The 23,511-nt window shown below is 43.0% G+C and overlaps 1 protein-coding gene across 2 annotated transcripts in view; it reads left to right on the forward strand.

Annotated features, from left to right (window-relative positions):
- LOC130126789 (collagen alpha-1(XII) chain-like) overlaps positions 1-23,091 on the forward strand; it is an 81,430-nt gene extending 58,339 nt beyond the window's left edge. For both annotated transcript variants that reach the window (XM_056296419.1, XM_056296420.1), the window contains 23 exons: positions 55-194; positions 1,417-1,540; positions 1,880-2,023; positions 2,744-2,908; positions 3,269-3,307; positions 3,598-3,736; positions 4,838-4,980; positions 5,834-5,943; positions 11,536-11,694; positions 11,989-12,066; positions 13,186-13,272; positions 13,764-13,817; positions 14,314-14,409; positions 14,916-14,969; positions 16,042-16,095; positions 16,461-16,514; positions 17,062-17,133; positions 17,376-17,411; positions 17,525-17,591; positions 17,684-17,866; positions 18,231-18,308; positions 20,652-20,822; positions 22,207-23,091. In XM_056296419.1, coding sequence (XP_056152394.1) covers positions 55-194; positions 1,417-1,540; positions 1,880-2,023; positions 2,744-2,908; positions 3,269-3,307; positions 3,598-3,736; positions 4,838-4,980; positions 5,834-5,943; positions 11,536-11,694; positions 11,989-12,066; positions 13,186-13,272; positions 13,764-13,817; positions 14,314-14,409; positions 14,916-14,969; positions 16,042-16,095; positions 16,461-16,514; positions 17,062-17,133; positions 17,376-17,411; positions 17,525-17,591; positions 17,684-17,866; positions 18,231-18,308; positions 20,652-20,822; positions 22,207-22,355 — 2,396 coding nt within the window. In that variant the 3' untranslated portion in view covers positions 22,356-23,091. The remainder of the gene's footprint in view (positions 1-54; positions 195-1,416; positions 1,541-1,879; positions 2,024-2,743; positions 2,909-3,268; positions 3,308-3,597; positions 3,737-4,837; positions 4,981-5,833; positions 5,944-11,535; positions 11,695-11,988; positions 12,067-13,185; positions 13,273-13,763; positions 13,818-14,313; positions 14,410-14,915; positions 14,970-16,041; positions 16,096-16,460; positions 16,515-17,061; positions 17,134-17,375; positions 17,412-17,524; positions 17,592-17,683; positions 17,867-18,230; positions 18,309-20,651; positions 20,823-22,206) is intronic.
- The last annotated feature ends 420 nt before the right edge of the window (positions 23,092-23,511 follow it).

The raw sequence follows: 23,511 nt of genomic DNA on the forward strand, positions 1-23,511 counted from the left end.
TCATTCTCCCAACTGAGCTGGTTAGCCATTCACGTGAATGTTCCTCTTCCACAGTTTGCAAAGGGGCCAAGGCAGACCTGGTCTTCCTCATTGATGGTTCCTGGAGTATAGGCGACGAGAGCTTCAGCAAGGTCATCCAGTTCGTCTTCAGCATGACCGGCGCTTTTGATGTCATCAACCCTGGTGGCATGCAGGTTAGTTTAACCTTTAAGGGTCAAATGAAATATTCATTAAGCGGGTATTTAGTTGTTGTTGTCATGTTTTAAAGATTTTTAGATGCAAAGAACCGTATGAATCTGACTTCCAACCCATTCACTCGCTCACTCGCTCGCTCACTCGCTCACTCACTCACTCACTCACTCACTCACTCACTCACTCACTCACTCACTCACTCACTCACTCACTCTTTCAATCATTCACTCACTCACTCACACACTCACTCACTCATTCTGTCACTCACTCTTTCACTCACTCACTCTCACTCGCTCACTCACTCACTCTGTCACTTGCACACTCACTCACTCTTTCACTCACTCACTCACTCACTCACTCACTCACTCACTGTCACTCATGCACTCACTCACTCACGCTGTCACTCACTCACTCACTCACACTGTCATTCACTCACTCACTCACTCACTCTGTCACTCACTCACTCACGCTGTCACTCACTCACTCACTCACTCTGTCACTCACTCACTCATGCTGTCACTCACTCACGCACTCACTCACTCACTCACTCCGTCACACACATACACTCACTCTGTCACTCACTCACTCCCTCACTCACTCACTCTGTCACACACATACACTCACTCTGTCACTCACTCACTCACTCCCTCACTCACTCACTCTGTCACGCACGCACTCTGTCACGCACGCACTCACTCACTCACTCACTCACTCACTCACTCACTCACTGACATGTCGTCTAAAAACATGATTCAGAAAAGCTAACATTGCCGCTATTGAACCGGTGCAACAGCATCTAGTTCACAGTGTCATTGTCAGTAATAATAATGATGAACTGGATTTGCATGGCGTCATGCTGGAAGAGTGTGTTCAGAGTGCTTTACAGAATACAAGACACTAAGTCACACACATACACATACATGCACAGTGAGCAACGTCATATAAAAAAGAAGGAAACGTTAAATGTGAGAGGAGTTTACATAAAAGCTTATCTATACAGATGGGTTTTCAGGAGTGACTTAAAAGATGCGTTATTTTGCTAGCCTGAGCATCTAATTTGCTTGTGATGTTAATAATGAGGCCTACTTCCAGTTACAGACTCTAGACAACGATCTTGTATTTTTCTGTTCACCGTAGTCACAGTTGTGCCTCACATCTACGCATCCTTTTTTTCTAACATTGTCATTCCTCTCTATTTTTTTTTCTCTCGCCGTGCTGCAACAGGTTTCGTTTGTGCAGTACAGCGATAATGCTAAGACTGAGTTCAAGCTGAATACCTACCATGACAAGGGCATGGTGCTCTCAGCTCTGCAGATGGTCCGCTACAGAGGAGGAAACACCAAGACAGGTGCCTCAGTATGAATGTTGGCTTGCGTTTCATTCATTTATCAACCTAGCAAGACATTAAGATCCTGAATAGGTGCAAGCTCCATCGTTCGTATGATGGAAGAGGGGGGACTTTATTTCAGTCAGGTTACATGCCAGGAGAATTACATATGAACAAGGTAGTGTAACTAACCAAAGTAATCAGGGCAATCCAGTTGAACTCTGCATCTTAACTGGCATCCATGATGTACAGTTGTATCTCAATAAATTCATTGAATTGTTGGATCTAAATCAAATAACCCTTCCTTCTTCCCTCCTTTCCTCTTCTTTTCTGTCATCGTCCTCTTCCTTCCCTGTGCAGGTGTTGCTCTGGAGCACGTCTTTGAGAAGGTTTTCACCTCAGACAGCGGCATGAGGAGGAACGTCCCGAAGGTGCTGGTGGTTGTCACAGACGGACGCTCCCAGGACGAAGTCAAGAAGAACGCCGAAAGACTGCAGCACTCTGGTACGTTTGCATTCATCTTTAGAAATAAACAAATGAGTGGTGTCTGGGTGGCGTGGTGGTCTATTCTGTTGCCTACCAACACGGGGATCGCTGTTTCGAATCCCCGTGTTACCTATGGCTTGGTCGGGCGTTCCTACAGACACAATTGGCTGTGTCTGCGGGTGGGGAGCCGGATGTGGGTATGTGTCCTGGTCGCTGCACTAGCGCCGGTCGAGGCGCCTGTTCGGCGGGGGGGAGGGGGAACTGGGGGAATAGCGTGATCCTCCCACACGCTATGTCCCCCCTGGTGAAACTCTTCACTGTCAGGTGAGAAGAAGCGGCTGGCGACTCCACATGTATCGGAGGTGGCATGTGGTAGTCTGCGGCCCTCCCCGGATCGGCAGAGGGGGTGGAGCAGCGAGCGGGACAGTTCAGAAGAGTCGGGTAACTGGCCAAGTACAATTGGGAGAAAAATGGGGGGAAAATCTAAATGAAAAAAAAAGAAATAAACAAATGAAATATGATTGCTTAGTCATTAATTTTCATGGTGTAGATTGTACCTTGGACAAGACAAAGATGTATCAGATGATCTGCTTCCCACCCTCAAGCCCCGTTTTCCCATCAGTTCGCCAGCCATTTTAAGAGACTCCTAAATGTTTCCCTAAATGGTGATGAACTGCCTTAACTAACAGTCACTTAACACTAGATTTATCATTGTGTGTGTGTGTGTTTTGTCCTCAGGCTACAGTGTGTTCGTGGTGGGTGTGGCCGATGTTGACATGACAGAACTGAGAATCATCGGCAGCAAGCCCAGCGAGAGACACATCTTTGTGGTGGACGACTACGATGCCTTTGCTAAGATCCAGGATAACCTGATCACCTTCATCTGCGAAACAGCCACCTCCAGTAAGGAATAGGATAAAAACATCATTACCATGTTACAATTACATTTCAGATACGTATGGAAAATTAACCTTAACCTTTTGTCTTTGTTAATCAGTGTAAACTTGTTTGTCCGACTTGGATTTTGTAACTTTTTGCCCTGCTTGTGTGCGAGGAAGCAAAACTGCAGAAGCAGCAGGAAGCTGCTTGGTACCTTGTCTTTCAACACCCTCTGGCATCGTGGAGTAGTTTTCATTCCACGTTTAATCGTTTTGACTTTGATTTACCGCCAGAGGAAATCTGTTCAGAGAGATTAATCACACTACGTCATGCACAGTCTGTGTTTTTCTTTTCAACTCATGGCAACTTTTACCCTCTTCTCAGCTTGTCCTCTGATCTACATCGATGGCTTCACCACACCTGGTACGTGTAAAACACCGCCGTACATACATGCACCCTGTGACTGCACTGGCAGAGCAGTACATAGTACATTACCATTACAAATATTATTTTATTTTGTTGTGAAAAATCAAATCTGTTTATGCTTATTCTTCTGCTGCACTCGGTGGAAGTTTTCTTGGACAAGCTACATGAATAAAATACAAATTTGAAATGCAAGATGAAAACACATGTAACCGTTCCCTCATGTTCATTGTCTACATGGAGTGTGTATTCCAAAGCAAACATCTTCTGTGTGTGCCCCCCCCCCCCAGGCTTCAGGATGCTGGAGGCCTTCAACATCACAGACAAGATGTTTGCTGGCATGAATGGCGTGTCCATGGAGCCAGGCTCCTTCAACAGCTACATTGCTTACAGGCTGCACAAAGACTCCTTCCTCAACCAGCCCACAAAGTAAGACTTGAGAAGAGTCTGTGTGTGTTCAAGTGCATCAAGCATATGCACGTGTGTGTGTTCCTTGAACACATTTGGGCTTGCACAACGTTGCCATCGACTCTTTTGGTGTCTTTTTACATACCCGTAGATGTGTGTTTTCATGTTAGTGTTGCTGAATGTGAGTTTGTTTCCGTGTGTGGGTCCCTCTTTGCACTTGTTCCTGACCTACTAGCTGCTGCTCTCTTGTCCTCTCCCAGGCACCAGGATCTTGCCCAGCCCACAGTCATTATTCTTAATGATCCTCAATGGCCTCTGTAGTCCAAGGGGTCTCCCCAGCGTCCCTTGGCCCCGAGCCCGCACGCTAGCTGTGTTTGTTGTTGCAGCTTGTGGAAAATGAGGTGTTAGTACAAAAAAATTGATTTGAGTCAGAGAATTAAACACTCTCTGGACCAGGCCCACCCTCCCACATATGTCATATGGAGAACAAACAAATCACCCATGGGTCAAGAACTCTGGCTCTCGCAGCTAAAAAGTCCTGTGGCAATTGCCGAACCACTCAAATATTCAAACCTCTTTAGCATACTTAGTTAATTTCTCTATAATGATGCGTACTTTGTGTGCGTGGGCTAAGCCGTTGGCTTAATGCGCACAAATGGAAACACTTCGAGCCACAGCAAAGGAGGAGAGGGGGACAGAAAATACTTTCAATATGCGGGCAATTTTTGCAAGGCCAGGAAAAACTGGCAGGAATTCACAGGTTCTGCAGCCTATATAGCAGGCCGCATGCTGTGTCTTTTAGCTAGATTCAGTGCTGGTATTGCCCTAGCAGCATTTTAAAATTTCCCCGGTGCCGGTCCTTGAAGAGTTACAACTGGTCCGGAGCTGCTAGTAGATTATGGAGCTGTGAAACAATTGTGACTCTTACTTCCATTGTCCCACTGTCTTTGTCGCTAGAAGAAAAAAAAAAAGCTCTGGCTTTCTTCTGAAGTCCTGACTAACAGATGAATTGGAACCACCTTTCAGTTGGAGGTCATCTGATATCAGCTTTGTTTTAGGGTTGATAAGGTGGGCTTTTGACCCCTGCCACATGACAACTGTCTCTGTTTCACCCCCTGACAGGGAGGTACACCCAGAAGGTCTTCCCCCATCCTATACCATCATCCTGCTCTTGCGCCTCCTGCCCGACACACCCACAGAGGCCTTTGATATCTGGCAGATTGCCGACAGCAGCAACAACCCCGAGGTTGGGGTCACCCTCAACCGTAAGGCCCCATTATTATCCTCTGGTGCTCAGCTGCAGGGGAAACAGCTGTGGCTGACCCAACGTCTACCCAGCTGTGAACATTAAAACCTCTCTGTCTGTCTGTCTTGCTCTCCCTCCCTCTGTCTGGCTGTATGTCTCACGCTCTCTGTCTCTGTTTGTCTGTCTTTCTCTCTCTCTCTCTCTCTCTCTCTCTCTCTCTCTCTCTCTCTCTCTCTCTCTCTCTCTCTCTCTCTCTCTCTCTCTCTTTGTCTCTCTCTGTATCTCTCTCGCTCTCTCTGTATCACTCTCTCTCTGTATCTCTCTCGCTGTCTTTGTATCTGTCTGTCTCTCTCACTCTCTCTCTGTACCTCTCTCACTCTCTCTCTCTGTATTTCGCTCTTGCTCTCTCTGGATCTCTCTCTCTCACTCTGTATCTCTTTCTCTCTCTCCCTCTGTATCTATCTCTCACACTCTCTTTCCAATAGAAACAGTTTTACAGAGATACAACAAGTACTTCTTCATTGGATTGCTGTTTGAAGTTAAACAAAGTGAAGAATCGAACATTTAACTTATGCACCTTTAAAATTGATTTACCTCCTCTCCACTTCTCTCTGTTTTAGTCTTAGTTTTTCCTCTCGTTTTAAGGCACTATGACACAAAGGTGATCACATAGTCTGTAAGTGCCTGATTTTAACAAACATGTTAAAGGCCAATCAACAGTCACGTGGATATAAGTAATCTCACATAGCCCTCTCCTTATCCCCGTCCTCTCCGAGCTGCCACATGTTCTCTGTAGTCCTCTGTGTGTGCGTTGCGTGCCGCCTCATCCTAACGAGATGTCAGGGATTCATCAGACGGTCTCCTCTTTTCAGCTTCCAGCAAAACAATCACGTTCTACAACAAGGACACCCGAGGAGAGGTCCAACGAGCCACATTTAATGAGGACCAAGTGAAGCGAGTTTTCCATGGGAGCTTCCACAAGGTAAAAAAAAACTGTGATTCTGATGAGAAAAGTGTTGTCTGTGCCGATAGTGATGTTATTAAAGCTTGGCAGAAAGGAAGACTCGATGGCTTTTCGTCTGACAGTCTGAATCCTAAGGCTGTTGAGGTTACAAATGGTTGCTAATTACATGCTGTTTCTTGAACGCTTGCAGATTCTACTGAGGTTTTGCATGAGTAATTCTGACATCCCTAGAGGTCATATGGGTTGGGTTTTTATAAGCATTTATTTTTCATATGCACAGATTATACACACTTACGGTGATAGTTGATGTCACTATGTGTTATTTCCCCACCTCATTTAATCCAACCAAATAGCCTTTTGAAGCTGAAGATCTTGCTTACTGCTCAATGTCAAAGCCGGCGTTTGAAGTGTCTTTGTTCCCTCTCATCAGAATCAATACTATCCATCTTACAGTGATGTATTTCTGATGCCAAAGTGGCTTTTTTATATTACGGCATGTAGCTTTGTTTTCTCAGATCACAGGCAGTACATTTGATGGATGGGTCAGGACTAGAAGTATAATTTCTGAGAGGTTGGACGGGGGGAATCTGTGACCTCAGTAACCCCGTCCAATGCACAAACTGAAATAGTTAGCTGCAAAAGTCTACCACATGCTGACTGGAAACTGTCCTAGTTGCAGTTGAGTCTAATCTCCAAACTGCTCCGTGATGGAGTCAGGGGAGGATTGTATCAGCAATTGGGGTTGGTTCAACTAATTTGGAATACATGACATTAGTAGTGCATTGTGAGACTGGCTAGCTTCACACTGGCAAAACCATCATGCCATTCATTGAGCAACCTTTAAGTTTTGTTTTAGGAATATACCCCGAAGCGCACTTGAATATGATCTTTGATTCCATACTCACGACGTCCTTTAAACTGGCGGCTAACCTTGGCGAAGGTCTCTTGGTGCAGTGCTACAACGCTGTTGGAAAAAAAATTACTGCATCTCCTAAGAGACTCTAAAGACTGAATAGAGATGTTTGTAACTGTCTGGTCTTTTTTTTCTTTTTCCCCCCACACTCTACATGGTTTGCATTAGCTTTTCCTGGCTATAATGTCCCCCAAGACACACTCATGAAAAGATTAATTTGAACTGGAATAGCAGCCATTAGTCATTCCATCATAGCTTTTGATCGCTCTTTAAAATAATCCTCTCCATAATGGTGTTATTGTTGGAGAAAAAAAAAGACTTCATTGTCTTTAAGTGTTTTTGCCACTGCATTCAGACCACATGCCAAGTTTGACAATGGTGATATATGGAGTTTGTAAAGCAGCGCGCCTCCTGAGGCCAGGGCGAGCGGTTAAAGGAGACATCAAATGCGTTCACTTCCAACTCAAAGTAGCGCTTAATAGAAAACATCCTCCGTTAGCTTCAACCACTGTAGGGTGTAGCTGTGAACAACAATGAAGGACAGTGCATGAGCTGGGGTGGCTTAAGGTGCCAGATGCATGGCAGAAGGAAAAAAAAGACTGTTTCTAATGTCCGGGGGGGGGGGGGGGTGCCAAGCAAGGTTTGAATTTTACAATTTCATTTAGCAGACGCTTTTATCCAAAGCGACATACATCTGAGAGTTAATACAACGCAAGCAAGGATCTAGTCAGGAGGCGACAATGCAAGTAAGTGCCAAAAAAACTAGGTTCAAGTCCGATCGGACATGGGTGTCAACAGGCAATGCGAAGGGTGCATAGAAATTAAATTTTTTATATTAATACCATCAGGTGTGGAGGTGTTCAAGAAAGAGCTGGGTTTTTAGCTTCTCAAAGATGGAAAGGGACTCAGCGGATCGAATGGGGTTTGGTAACTCATTCCACTACCAGGGAACTACAGAAGAGAAGTCTGGCTAGTGACCTTGGGCCCCGTTGTGGTGGAAATGCCAGGTGCCTTTCATTGGCAGAGAGCGTGGTGAGCGGGACTGAGCGTAGACCTTGAATGAGGGTGCTGAGGTAGGCGGGAGCCGTTTCAGTTGCTGTTTTGTAAGTGAGCATTAAGGTTTTGAATTTGATGTGGGCAGCAACTGGGAGCCAGGGGAGGGGTAATTTTACCCCCAGAAAGAACAATGCGCCCCTCTATCTCGTGCAAATGCCCCCTTCCCCATAGCTTCAAGATAATCTGGATGAAAGACTCACTTCCCAGAGCTGATCCGGCATCAAGTCACCCACTTCCCAAAGATTACAGAGTACACTTCTGTCCTCTCTCTTGTCTCAGTACTGAGCTGATGAAGGCTGTTGGATTGGCTTCTGGTTCATAACTTACGGTTAATGGCTTTCCTGTTTGATCATTACACATCTACTCAACTAATTATAGGCTACCACTTCCTGAATGAATAAAAACCCTGGAAAATCCTGGGTCAGCATGAGATGTCAGCGACATCACCCGAATGACATCATTGTTACTCCAGTTGGATGGCAGCCCGGTGTCTGTATGTTTGGCAAAGGGTGTGCATGTATGTGTGTGTGTGGTGCGAGCGATTAGAGTATTTCTTAATTCTCTCATGGTGTGGCGGTCCCTGCAGTCATGATGTAGTCTGAGTGCAGCTTGCGGTATGGGAACTGCTGTTTCATGCCTTAGTGAGTCTGCAGTGGTGTACCTACCTGCTTATTTGCTGGTCTGCCGAGTGAGTGTCACTGCCCACTGCCACGGTGGTGTCCGTTTAATGTGCTGTCAGTGGTTTACCGCTGTTTTGTACAAGGCTATTACACATGACCCGAGTGTGTATGTGTGTGTGTGTGTGTGTGTGTGTGTGTGTGTGTGTGTGTGTGTGTGTGTGTGTGTGTGTGTGTGTGTGTGTGTGTGTGTGTGTGTGTGTGTGTGTGTGTGTGTGTGTGTTGTGTTTGTGTGCTGAAGCTGCAGTGACCAAACACTGAGGTTTTTATCATAAATGACCTCTGGGCTTACTCCTCACCGCACTGTTTGTTACTCTTAGTCAAAGGAAATAAGCAAATGTTGACTAGAAAGGTTCAAGTCATTCGCCTCTCTGGTTCATTCATTTATTTGTTCTAAATCATGGATGCATTTTACGCTCATTTGTGGTTTTGAGTAGCAATGAATGGTGACAAATTAGTGGGCATTAAAGGGATGATGTTAACATAAGTCTTTCGCACCTTTGCTCAAAGTTGATCGCTTATTCTCAGATTCAACATTTATATGGGAATTCCTTTGTAATGTACTGTTAGGTCTGTCCCATCCTAACCCTTTTCCTCTTCGTTTGAATAGCTGCATCTGTTTTTGTAAGTGCTGTTGGATGTATAAGGTGTGTTTTTATGCACTTTAACAGCGCAGCACCACATTAGGGAGCGCAGAAACAGATCGGGTCTACTTTGCCTTTGCTCCGCAGACCAGTGAATAAATAATGGAGGGTAGAGAGGTCTGGGTCTGCCCCACCAGTCGCTGCACATGTGGGAAAGCTCTCAAGGATCGCTTTAGCAGACGCTCACCTCTTGGTAGCCTACTGGGGAATCCCTTCCGGCTCTCTAGGGGTAGGGGTCTTCAGAGGTCCTGAGGAATGTTCCTCTTAGGTAAACAAAAGAGTAAGATGCTTTTCTACAGCTTGTAGTGATTATTTGCACCACTGTGGACCTTTGCAGCCAGGGGTAGCGTAGATAAGGAGACTCATGTTCATTGTTCTTTAAGGAGCCTTGACACACTCAGACTTTCCTGTCGGGGGACTAGAATGGGATGGCATTGCTACTTTATACATGCAGTGATGGAGAAAGAGGGGGAGGAGAACAGAAAGCTCCACAAAGCCAAAGCACTTTATGGTGCTGGCTCTCAGTACTTTATATACCTAATGGACAATTTGCCACAGTGTTCATTCTCTGACTGCACTCTTTGTTTCCTTTGTTTTGAGGAGGCATTTCCCATTTTATGCCTTCTAGTAAGAAGTTTTCTTTCTCTCACCTGGCCAAATCGAGTTAACGACCCCAAAAAACCACATTTGGAAGACAGGAAACGATATATAAACTTTTCTAACCAAACTAATACACAGCACTCATCAGAAGCCAGACCTGGATTATTGCATTGTCTTCCCAGACTGGACATGAGCGCTAACCCACTGGAATGATAAATTCAAAGTGGTCAACATAAGTGGAGATTTTTATGATCCCCGTTTGCACTCTGTACATTGATACAGCCGTACAATGGAATTTCCATATGTTTTCATTTCCTTTCATTTTCGGTTAGGCTAACTTGATCTCAGTTGCATTACAATGGAGATGACCTGGACCACCTGCTCAGCAGTAGAGCGATAAATACACAAAAGCTTCACTTTGCAGCCATCAAATACGGAGCCAAGAAACATAAAATAGAGTCTGATAGTAAATAATGGGAGTATTGCAAGGGCTTTGGAGGGAATAACTCCTTATTGGCCGCCCAGAATCAAGTTATATGCATGCTATCAGTACGCCACAGATATTATGAAACACTGAAAAACTCTCTATGTTAGAATTTAACAATGAAAGCTTTCCATTCTTCGTTGCCTAACCACAGGGATACCATATTATATGACTGCAAGTAGCTTTGATTAAAGTGGTAATGGTCAACAGTAAACTAGTTCTCATGATGCCTCATTTTCCAGAGTCTTAAGCGTTTTTATTGTGTTTACTTATTGGTCAGTGAGGTAATATATGCATATAGATTATTTGCCATCCCAATATATCATTGAGAGTTATTTTGGTAAACCCTCAAGTATATCATGGTATAATATATCTATGCCACAATCTCGGGGTAACCGACACCCTCTCCCCTTGCGGTCCACCCAATAGTCTGTTCTGTTGCCAAGGAAGTCAACTGTAATTTTGTGATTGGTTGCCAAGAGCTATGGCCTAGTCTGTGGTTAGCAGGGGTCTGTAGAGAGAAATGTAAGCTTGCTTTTACTGACAGAAAGAAAGCTCTTCAAACTGTTGAGCAGGGGAAAATGTGCAACTGTGAAAGGAAAGTATGGAAAGTGCCCCGCTTTTGATGGTGCACCACAAATCATATAATTTCAAGATGTGGAGTAGGGTTCCTTGGACAGGAAATCCCAAAATCTTGCACCTTGTCATTGTGTGTTGTTACACAATCACTGCCTATACCACCAATGCTACAGTGAGATGACAATTGATGTTTATTTCCTTTTTTGATGTTCCATTCCTTGTTTGAGGCACTACACGTGAGGTTTATGCCAAAACAGCGATGGCTCTCGGGTAACAGCCTGATCTGTTAATAACATAGCTCTGTAAAGACAGAACATTTTCCAAATTCAACGATTATGTGAAAGACAACATCAGCATCTCTATCAGCATCAGACTACATGCTTCAGATGAGTTCAGTGAGGTTGTTTCTACCCTTATGTTTACAGTTTCTCAAATAATTTCTCTTGTTTTGTTTTGTTTTGTTTTTTTTGTTTTTTTTACATAATTGTGCCCTTTTCAAACAAAATGAATGCCATTCACAGCTTTTCAGCGCCTCTAAAATGTTCTTAGTGCTCCCTGCCAAGTTCTTGTCTTGCAACAAAGCTGACTTGTTGAGTATTGAGAAGATTAGACTGTTTGGTCAACATTGCCCTCTCGCTTTATCTCCTCGCATATCAGCTCCATATCACCATCTCCCCTGAGAAAGTCAAACTCAATGTGGACTGCCAAGAGGTAGCAGAGAAGCCCATCAAAGAGGCCAAAAACATCTCTTTGGATGGTTATGAAGTACTCGGCAAGATGGCCAAGTCCGGAGGCGGAAAGAGACAGTCTGCAACTGTAAGTACAAAAACAAGGAAGAAGAAAAATGAGCAAACCTGTTTAAGATGCTATATACTGATTGAAAGTATCACACAAGATGCAAGCGAATGCATCCTCATATCCGCTCATATATAGTAGATGCATAATGACGACTTAACAATTCCCAGGGACCGCTTGAGAAGATGAAAGGGTTCGTCTTCCTCTCATCTCTCTGAGGGTCTGTTGGTTTGTGAGGGTGTGTTGGTTTTCCAAAGATGGGACTTTTCATCCTGAATGGGAGCCATTTGTAACACCCCTTTGTCTGTTTTGCAGTTCCAGCTCCAGATGTTCGATATTATCTGCAGCCTAGGTTGGATCAGCCGGGACAGATGCTGTGACTTGCCTGCCACGGTAATAACAAATTTCATTCAAGAGCCTTCTGGAGGATGTCTTCTTTGTCCCTCCATCCCCACAAAATCCAGCCATTGTTCCCTAGCTGAAGTTTCAACACAAACTAGGTAGATCTTTTATTGGGAAGGAGATTGAGTTTCAACAATGAGATTCTCAGTGGAGTGCTAAACCCAAAATCCAATGAACTATATTCCAAAAAAATGTGAAAAGGTAGCACATCTCAGATGTTCTGGTCAAGGGGGACAAAATGCTCACATCTCACTTGTTTATCTGGCTCACGTCACAATAGAAAAATGTGAGTATTTTGTCTTTGACTTAAAAATTTGAGATGTGCTATGAGATGTGCTACCTTTTCTCATTATACTGCATAGATATTTTTCCAGCATTCCTGGCACATAATGGAATGATTTCAACAATTAAAAAAGTGAATTCCTGGATGAAGTAAAAAGGTAGATAGAATATGGCACTGCTTTTTTTGGGGGGGGGGGGTTATTTCTACACCTGTCCTTCATCAGCCTCTGCATAGAAAGTATAATAGGAGCGCCATTGTTTTTACTCCTGCATGCGTGTCCTCAAGAGGATTTGTAATTTATGACACTCGGGCTATGAACACATACTGTTGTGTGGTTATTAGGCTAAATGCAGAGCTCAGAAATAGGCTGCTTTTTAAAATTGAGCCGCCTCAGTTGAACTGAATAGAGCATTGTATCCCACGTAATTCAACTTATTTCAGTGGTGCCAATTCTCCATCTCAACTACATCAAAACAAGTGCTCCTATTGATCAGGGGGCAGACAGTAAATCATCGCATTCGTTTGCGATATGTGTAGTCCCAGATGCATGTGTAGCTAGCCAATTACAAGTCAATTGGGTTTAATTTTCATCAAATATTAATGCATCATGTCAGTGATTGCAGAGTTACGTAACTTATTTCCCCAAGTACTCATTTCCCAAAATATGGTCATGGTTTTTGGTTGTCAAGAAACATTTTGTCCTAAAGGCCTATACTGATTTTGCTGGTTATGGCCACGTTTCACCATGAGCTTCTGTTCTGTAATGACAGTGCCTGCGGTTTTCTCTCCTCTGATTTAAATGTCTCCTTTTTCTCCCTGCATTTCAGAGAGATGAGGCTAAATGTCCATCCCTTCCCCACTCCTGCACATGTACACAGGACAGCATCGGCCCTCAGGGACCTCCTGGACCTTCAGTAAAAACATTCTTCCATCTCTCTATCCGTCCTTCCATCTTTGTCACTCTTCACCTTCTCTACTTCTGTCTGCCCTCACCTTATTGAAAAGGCTTTCTCAGAAGTCACTCCTTTTTTGGTGAGGATGATGATGATAATGATGAAACCATTCGTTTCTCTGATTAGCTCAACAGAGACGCATTTCATTACAATAGCAGAGGACAGCCCTAGCATCAGGCTTTGTATTTTCCTTTTCCTTGGAAAGAGTAATCAAAAGCGGGATCAGACCAACGGCATGCTATGAGGTGTCAGCTTAAAGAGAGGTGTCAAAAGTTAAAGAAGGGCAAATAGCCTTAAGGAGAAGCCCGGTGAAGAGAAGAATAGGTGGGCTTGTCAGCCTCACTAAGTATCCCTGAGGATTTCTGATGGCTTGAGGGTTTTAGGGCATCTGGGATCTTCTCTGGTTGCGACACCCAATCTTGGTTTCTGACTCTGTCTTCTTACTTTCTCAGGGCAGTCCAGGTTCTAAGGGACCACGTGGAGACAGAGGAGAAACTGGCCTCACTGTAAGTTAGAGTGCAAATCACTTAAAGCATTGTATATGTTCTTATCAATGGTTATCTCCAGTCTTTTTATGTATTTGTTAAGTACTTCTTAATGCATGGTGTAGTTGAATTGTGTAGTACTGAAAGTAGTCTACATAGTTCATAACTATGTGAGTGTGCTTTTATTTACCACAAAATGCCAAACCTATACACACGATATACAACTTGCTCTAAGTATTGTGGAATTTCCAAAACTATTACGGCTGATTTGTAGCGTGCAGCACCATCAGACGAAATAAGTTCCACACATGTGAATTCACTTATCAAACAGTGCTGTATATTTTTCCTTAACATGATTTAAGAGAGGCCTGTGTTGAGTGGCCTGAATGCCCATTTCTCAACAGTATTCAAGTTCATTCTATTCATCTGTGCTCGGGAGAACTTTTTGGCAGGCAGGGGTAATTTTTATGCATGGATAAGTAACTGTTTTGTCTTGTGCTTTTGTTATGTGCTGTAGGGTTCAATGGGCCCACGTGGCGACCTAGGTATCCCCGGCCCAATGGGACCACCAGGTCCACAAGGCCCTAACGGGCTGTCTCTACCTGGAGAGCCTGTAAGTCAACTGTACCTACAAAACATTATTACTTAGCTGCATGATATACATTATTCACACATTACACAAGAAATTCAAAGCATTCTCAGTGAGTATTTCAGTCTCAGCAGTGGCTGGAAAGAAGACAGTATGGGCCAGCTGGCACACTAACATTTAGCCGTGATTTGTGATCATGTTGATAGGAATTTACAGTTCGTGGGGAGGCTATAGTTGTAGCGCACCTAAACTACTTTCTGTTACATGAGTTTGTAAGTACATGAGTATGTGGGATTTACACCTTGGGCATTACAATCTTAAGGTAGTAGTTAGACTTGTCAGGCAGCTAGTCTTCTGGCAGCAAGATGTCTTCCTTATAATACTCCCCTGCAAATGTTCTAGTCAACATTATCACAGCTACAGACTATGTGAAAAAGACCCTAGTTGTCAGGCTTCCTGCCAAGTGTTTTCACTTGGAGCTCTTACACAACCTGTCTTTCTCCCCCCCCCCCTTCCTCCTCCTCCTTCAGGGTCGGCCCGGACCAAAGGGAGATCCCGGAGACCCAGGCTTGCCTGGTCTGCAAGTAAGTACTGCTCTCTTATTTCACACACCCCAACTCCCCCAAATTGTGGTTTTTAGAACAGGAAACTGGAGGGGATCCACGGAGAACAGCATTGCTACTGGAGCCTGGAATCAGTCCATGCAGTGAGGTTGAAACCACACTCAAAGTGGGAGGTAGGCCATGCCATCCCCAAGGAAGCCTGAACTCTCAGATGAACTCACTGATTGACAAACGGCAGAAGGCCAGTGATGCAGTTAAATGATTATGGGGCATGGACTCCTCTTTCCCAAGGGTAAAAAGGGAATAAAACATTTTCTCCCCCTTCCTGCTAATTGAAGATGATGAGAACGTCGTAAAGACTCAAAGACTGGTCATAGATATTGACACTGATGCCCTCTTTGGGGATTTGGATGTACGTACAAGCCTCCCCTATGGACTATCATTATCCTCCGAGGACCCACTGACTTCTTGAACGTGTTCTTGAAGGTTCTTTGGATGATGAACCTCTTTGTTGTGCAATTTTCAAAGACTGTGCAGGTGATGAAACCTCAGATTTGAAGTTAAGCTTTCTCATATTTTTTGTGACAGTTTTAATGTAAGATGGATTTTTTTTGGGACTTCTAAGAAGAACACTATGGTAATTGAGGACCCTTTTTAAATGGACTGGCATTACATCATCATCATCTCTTGTCAGAGGATTTTGCCCTCCAGCCAACTCCCATCTTTCCAGTTAAGAGAACTTCATCAGTTGTTATTCTGGCCTCTGCATAAGGGAACTGAGACATGCCAGTGAGAAAGTCCTATACTTGGATTGCCAGAGCTTCACTTGTACTAACTACAGCATCATATCAGTTCCCTCCCACAATCAAGCACATTAAAACAGCATTGTTCATGTGATTTTGCACATTTCAAATACAACAGTGGCCCCAAAAATAATTCAAATTTAAAGGAATTAAAAGGGCTCTTCATCTTTGGCAACATCACTGGGAGATTGCAGAGTTTTATTATAGCTCCAGAATGCCATTTGGGAACTTTATAAAAGTGCTGTTCCTGATCGTTAGCATTTGATTAAGTGTTTCTGCTTTTTTCCCAGGGTTCTCGTGGGCCTGCTGGCCCTCTGGGCCCCGTTGGACCAGGTGGAGTACGGGTAAGATCTACATCCAGGACTGCTGCATGTGTACAATGTGTTGAAAGGCTGCAGATATATCATTAGCACATTTTTTTTGCATCTGAACACACATTTAGCTCAGCATGATCAGAAATATGACCATGTACCTTACTTTTGCCATTGGTCTGCATGTTAGCACCCACTTTAGCCAAAACCACTGTGCTCCACTGTTGGCCCACATCTACCTTACATGTTCGTCCATTGTACAGCAGCATTTTCAGCTGAAGGGCAGAGTTAAACCTGAAACCAATATAACTTAATGACAGTGATGTACTGTATCGCATAAATATGCTCCCCAGTGTGTTGTACCCCACATGTGATTGTAAGTTGCTGTTTCAACACAGGGACCACCAGGAAAGGAGGGACAATCTGGACCCAGAGGCCCACCAGGGCCAATGGTGAGTGTGTTTGTTTTGTGTTTGTCTATTTGTCTTTTGTGTTGCACAGCTGAAAGATGTAAATATCCCTCGGAGCGTGTTTTGTTTGCCGATATATGCAAGACAGTTACCCCTCTGGCTCCATAGTCTCTCTCTGCTGGAAAAGGACATTAAAAAAAAAAAAGGAAACTGAAGTCTGTCAGCCTCTCCACTGTTATGTGAATGAAGTATGCATCTTGTTTTCTTTTTCTGTGGTCTGAGGAGGGTCTGTGTCTACTTAATTATGCCACAATGCCAACAAGGCAGCTTTCCAGTATTGCATTCACATGGGCTATACCATTCCGACTGTTCCAAGCACCATTACTAGAAGCTGGGGTGTGCATGTTTCCACCTCCTCTTTGGTGTTCTTGGCACGTTATACCATGTGCCTCCACAGCAGATGTTAAAGCACACACTCTACCTCAAACTTAATTACACAGCAGTTAATAGGCAGCAGAAGTTAATTATGGTAATAATGGTTATTGTGAAGCAAAAAACATGTAAATATCGCTCTTTCTTTTCCCTTCAGGGAAATCCTGGAAATCCAGGAGTACCAGGAATTACAGGGAAACCAGGGAAACCTGGAGAACCAGGAAATCCAGTAAGTGCTGTTTAACAAAGGGTTGCATGAGGGTGTAGCTGTTGGTAATGAGAATAACATGTCAATGGTGAACCAGGAGAATGTTTATTAAAAATTTCAGGTTTTAAAATGTGTAATTCTTGCCCCATTTTTGACAAATTGGGAAAATTTCACAAAAAAATAAAACAGATATTTGACATGCAAAATTCAACACACCTCTCAAATTGGTATTTGTGAAACTGAAAATATGTTTTCTTTAACAGGGACCACTTGGTATGAAAGGAGAGAAGGGAGAGAGGGTATGTTTTAATCATATAAGAAATACTAATAATAAACGCACTTCATTGAGATAAATCACTTTAGAAGAACAATACAAACTTCTGTCATCATTTTATTTTTGCTTGCTGCCCAGGGAGACTTTGCATCCCAGAACATGATGCGCTCAATTGCCAGACAAGTTTGTGAACAGCTTGTGAACAGTAAGCAAATCCTATCGTTCTCTAAAGGGATTTTTTTGGTAATCCCATCCAGATTTTCGACTCATACAAGTGACTTTGTTCATCTCTTGTAGGCCAAATGAGCAGAGTCAACATGATGCTCAACCAGATCCCCTCTGGCTACCGCAGCAACACACCAGGGCCCCCCGGCCCTCCTGGACCTTCTGGCAACCAGGGGTCTCGCGGAGAGCCTGGACAGCCCGGCCGTACTGGTTTCCCTGGAAGTCCAGGTTTACCCGGAAACCAAGGAGAACGAGGTACTTTTATGGCTTCTTTCGTGGTCTGCAGGTTTGGAATGGTTGTAAATGAGTAAGAAATTAAAACGAGGAATATGAGCATCAGTGGTAGCAATGAATTCAGACATGGTGGTATTATTCATGAGACCCATTTTGTAAGTTAAGTGTAGAGAAATGGGAACATAATTGTTTAATCTTGTATATGCTTGAAATATATGTTCATTGGACAATTAATTATGCTCATGGTTCACTCTTGCTATATTTCATACCCTTAGATTGCTTCTCATTTGTTAATATGGTGAGGTGGTCAGATGCGGCATTGCAGAGGAGATATTCTGCTTCAGCTCTTCATACTGATTTCTTTCCTTCTTGTTGGTTTATGTAGGTTTGCCAGGAGAGAAAGGAGAGAGAGGAGTTGCTGGAACTGGAACCAGAGGGCAAAGAGGACCAAATGGTCCACCAGGTAATGCTACTGGGTTCTTACTCTTTTTAGCTAACATAGCCCGTCCCATTGTCTTTAAAGTTACCACCCTGAAGATTTACATGCAAACAAATGCAATGTACTTTTAGATATTTTCAAGCACCTGCATATTTAAGACAATAACTGATCCACAAACATACAAATCATTAATCTTTTTCTGTGGTTGCTCATTTTAAGGGTTACAGTTGGGTAGGACTTACTCGGGAAACATGATATGGAGCATAGTGTTTTAGAAGAAGCAAAGTTGTTGTGGCTCACAGGCAGATTTGACAGACCACCCCGTACAAGACTGCAGTCAACAGATATTACAATATCAATAGTTAAAACTTAGGTTTGGCCATGTGTTTTTCCTCAGCAGTGAGAAGGATGCTGACAGAACATCACTGGTGACTGTTTCATTTTAAATGGATCTCTGGGATTTTAGGTTGTGCAAAGCCAAAACAGTTACTCATCTCACCACTTGTCAGTCAGCGATCTTCTCAGTTGTAGATTTAAAGCTGAGGTTGACAACATTCTTTCTGTGTTATTTGCGAAAAAAAATCATATCGCTCTTACAGCTTTGAGTGATTAAAATAGTCTGAGAGAAATTCAAACCTCTGTCTTTAATCGTGCATCTATATTTAGGGGAGGGCTCTGTGATGGGGCAGTCCTATTGCCTGTCAATCATTTGCATGCACCGCTTTTTCAGTCTCCTTGTAATTTTCCTTGTCTCTGTGGATCTTGTAGCGATGGATTAAATAAATAGTGTTCATCTTAATGAATACGTCACCTTTAAGTACCAAAGTGCTTCACAACATCACTGCTGGTGTGGCAAAGATTCACTGGGGGAAAAAAATACATTTTTTTACGTGCATAAATCATCGACTGCTATACATCTTACTGTCCTCATGGCATTAATACAGATCTCGGACAAAGGTCACCACACAAGGTGCCAGTGCTTTGGAAACAGTGGTCTTTATAAATACTTCACCTGTAGGTAAAACAGTGCTTCACAAGAACAACGTTGGTGTAACCAAGAGATTTGCTGAAAAAAATATGTATTTGCATGTACAGATTAACAGCGACAATATACATTTTGCCAGTTACCCATACCGCTTAAGCTGGTTTGGAGGGAGGGGTTACTGAAAGGAAGAGGGAAGGAGAGAGCAGTTTTGGTTTTTTTGGGGGGGGGGGTGTCTCAAACTTCTCCAAAGCTGCCTACCCCAGCTTTAAGTCTGGTTTAGTCATGATCGGGAAACCCGGACAATACTCAAGGTTGGAAGCCCTGGCTTTATGGCTATAATGATTCCTATCCCATTATATTGATGCATGCAACGTAGGCGGTTTCCTGAAGGCTTAGTGTTGAACATCACTCTTCAGCACCTGGATGGATTCCTATTGTCTCACAGGTTTCGCTAGCTCACACTTCAGTTTCATGTTTCTGTTCCCAGTTCACTCCGGTTTTAAGCCCAGTTTCATGATGAAAGAGAATTTTCCATCTAACATGCTCTTTGCGGACCTAGCTGTGCCACAGAGCATTCCTCATAGCCCAATTGAAATGACAGAATCCAAGGAGAGGCCAACATTTATCTAAATGCATCTCATGAAGCTTCATTTGGGAAGCTGTAACTCATAAATCCTTAGAAAATACTCCCAAAACTATCCCCAAGTCCTTGTTTTTTTTAAGTTTTTTTTTTAAGGATTTATGTTTTGTTTATATGCAGCTTGCTCACACTACTTTCACATGCCTGCTTTTGAAAGGTCTTAACCAGCATCCCTTAGCAGGAGTAGGCCACAAGACTGGTGAAATATTATACTGTAAATTCTATGAATTGACTCATAACAGATTTGCTCATCTAGCATTTTGACCAAGATGAGCTTACCTCCAACTCCATGCATTGCCATGCCCATTTGTGTGAATGAAGCGAGAACCAACTGAGCATAAATAGGAGGAAGTCCATGCTTATGACTCATTCTCGTGTGTGTAGGAGAATCAGATTGTTGTACAATGAGCTTTCTTTGGTGGCTTCATTGACAACACATGGGCCCACTTATGGCAGTCAGTGAAAGACAGTTGGTGGGGGAAAATTCCATCCTGGGTTTCTGCCGTCTAGACAGCCGGGGCCGGGGGGTAACGCCACAGAGCCCCTGACTACTTCTACTTCTCTTTCTTTTTCTTTGTCAATCTTTTCAATTGAGCCATCTAAATATTTAAATTACAGTGCTAAAAACCAGTGTTGCTCATACCATTTCCACAGGAGATTTGGGGATGATGTCAGTTGGTCGTGCTCTCAACTCCAAAGACTCCTTTTTCAAACTGTGCTTACCTTCTCTACGCATTCCCAGGGCCACCAGGCGATTCCAGGACAGGTCCCCCAGGTCCCGCAGGCTCTGTCGGGCCTCGTGGCCCTTCAGGTCGTCAGGGTACTCCCGGGGTCAGGGGACCCCCTGGCCCCCCTGGCTACTGCGACTCCTCTCAGTGTGTTGGCATTCCTTACAATGGACAAGGATACACAGGTATACACATCAGTATGTAGACCCTGCATGACATCATTTTACACACAATACTAAGTGTATGCATGCTAATTTAATTTGCAACTCAATGCACTACTTTTGCTTTGATAATGTATGGAGAAAGTGAATATCAGGGTTCCAAACTGCAGATGTTTAACGCAGTGAAAAACAAATAAAAAAGGTTCTTGGCACTGGCAGTTTGCGTTTGGGACGCATATATTCTAATAAATCCATACATTTGATAATCAGTTTGGAATTTGGCATGCACAGCGTTCCACAAAGCTGTTTATGATCACCTATTACAGAATGAGATGCATATAACTTTGTTCCACAGTGAAAACTCACACCGTCTTTGAACTATTTTCAGGTTCGGCATAGTAAACTTTCTAAGCCATCTGCGCTGCTTACACTTTGACGTCCTGTTTCTGAGATGTTTGCCCATTTGCAAACGGGCATGTAAGGATAATCACCATGGACATTATTAATGAACAACATTAAAGCAAGCCAATAGAAAAATCAAACAAAGGAGTGGACTGGCACTAACAACATCTCACAGCTACAAGCTACAGCGATGGCAACCTACTCGGCTGTTTGCATCTTGAACCAAAACTCAGTGGGGGAAAAAAACAGAGTGAAAGAGAGAATATCTCTACGAGGAGCATGTACAAAAAAACAAACAAACACCAAAACAACAACTACTAACAAAGTTGGTTTTATAACTGAGAGCAGTGTTAATGTAGAGGTGATATCTGTAAATAAACTAATTTTTTGCCTTGTAAATGATGTATGAACCACAACATCTCACTAAAAATCAAGTTAACATCTGTAATGAGCTTGTGCCTTATAACCCTCCGCTTACTTACCACCAGCATAACCTCTGTTTAAGATGCCTTAATAAGTGATTTATTGCAGCCAGTGCTCAGGTCCAGACTGAAGCATGTGCCATTTGTACATTTAATCATCATGTTCTTTGTGTATGTTTCCCTAAGTGATGCTACATGTTGCTGTCCTGGCATTTGCAATTTTTTTTCCGTTGTCTTTTTTTTTTTAGTATCCGGTTACTTTACGTAATGGTGTGCCATTATTATCTAATACCTCAGCAGGTGTTATTGTAAATGTCATCACAAAATTTTGCAGTAGTTTTACTTTCAGATTTTGTATTTGTTACTTTTTGTTACTGTTTTCCAGTCACACCAGGTTTGAAAAAAAAGCAATAAAATTCCTCTGACATCCAGGGAAATAGTACTTAACAATGGAGTAGTTTGACAACGGGCATTTTGTGCTAAGTCCATATAGCATAGTGCAATACAATTCCAACTGTGCATGTGAAGACTAAAGATTGTAGCATGTACACTTTTTTTGATTGGGCAAACCAAATATTTTCTAGCCAACCGCTACGAGCCTGAGCCTGAGGTAGTGTCTATACCTGTGGAGCCAGAGGAAGAATTTGAGACTATACAATCACCCGGTTACTCACGAAACCAGCGTGGAAAGCGGTCACTGCCGAGGGATGATACTAACAGAATAGCATCATAGACACAAAAAAGGAGTTCTCAAAAAAGTGCTATATTAAACTAATTCCCATGATCACATGGCAGAGTACGAAGCGACAGAAAGAAAAATAGGACTTTGGGTTTGATACCCTTGGCTTTGTTGAACATATATTTTTACCGAATGAGAAAGTTTAAGCGAGATGAATTCACAAGACTAAATGTTTCAGTACAAAACCTGTGTGCTTGCTAACTGTTCCTTTAAGTGTCTCTGCTTGTAACATAACTGCATCAAGTCTGTATTGGAGTCCAATGTGTAATGCACTAATCATGTGGAAATCAGAGAATACTAGAAATATGTATGTTTTGAACCCATCTTTTTTTTTTACAGTAGTAGCAAATCTCACCATGTAAGATTGATGTCAATACTGCATATCAATTGATCCACATACATCTTCATTTAACCAGATTTAAAAAAGATTGCTATTTGTGGCCTTTTATAAGTCCTGTAAACCAAATGTTAATCTGATTAATTGTAATAAATCATGGCTGATTTTTTTTTTTTGTAACCAAAGGTGGAATTGCATGTCTGTGTTGTATATTAAGTGAGGACTTCTAAATCAGAATATAATTGTTTTGTATCAATGCAGTTGGGATTTGCTTGCAAAACTATGGACATGGAATTGCTTTTCTCATGTCTTAACTGCACATTTGTGAATTCCACAACCTTATTTTCTTATTTATTTCTGAAACAAAAAGAGGCATTTTTCAATAAAACTACTGAAAATGTAGCATTTGTTCCAGTCTTCCAGTTATTAATGTCTTTGGATCTCGAGCATCTTTTTATTAATTACCACAATCATTTTTTTTAACCGTATCTTTATTGTTTGTCTGAGTTAAGCAGTGAACAGTGCAACACAATTCCCTATCCCACCCTCCTCACTCTTCCCATGGACTTGTCCCATAGAATCTTATTTCAGATGCTCCCATTAGGGATCGCCTCAGCAGATCATGTTTCCATCTCTTCTGGTCCTCTGCATCTTCCTCTGTCATGCCAACCACCTGAATGTTGTCCCTCACCACATGCATAAACCCCCTCTTTTGCCTTCCTCTTTTCCTCTTCCCTGGCAGCTCCATCTTCAGCATCCTTCTCCCAATATACCCAACATCTCTCCTCTGCAAATGTCCAAGCCATCTCAATC

Source organism: Lampris incognitus, chromosome 16 (genome assembly GCF_029633865.1).
Source record: "Lampris incognitus isolate fLamInc1 chromosome 16, fLamInc1.hap2, whole genome shotgun sequence".
In the NCBI taxonomy this organism is placed as follows: Eukaryota; Metazoa; Chordata; class Actinopteri; order Lampriformes; family Lampridae; genus Lampris; species Lampris incognitus.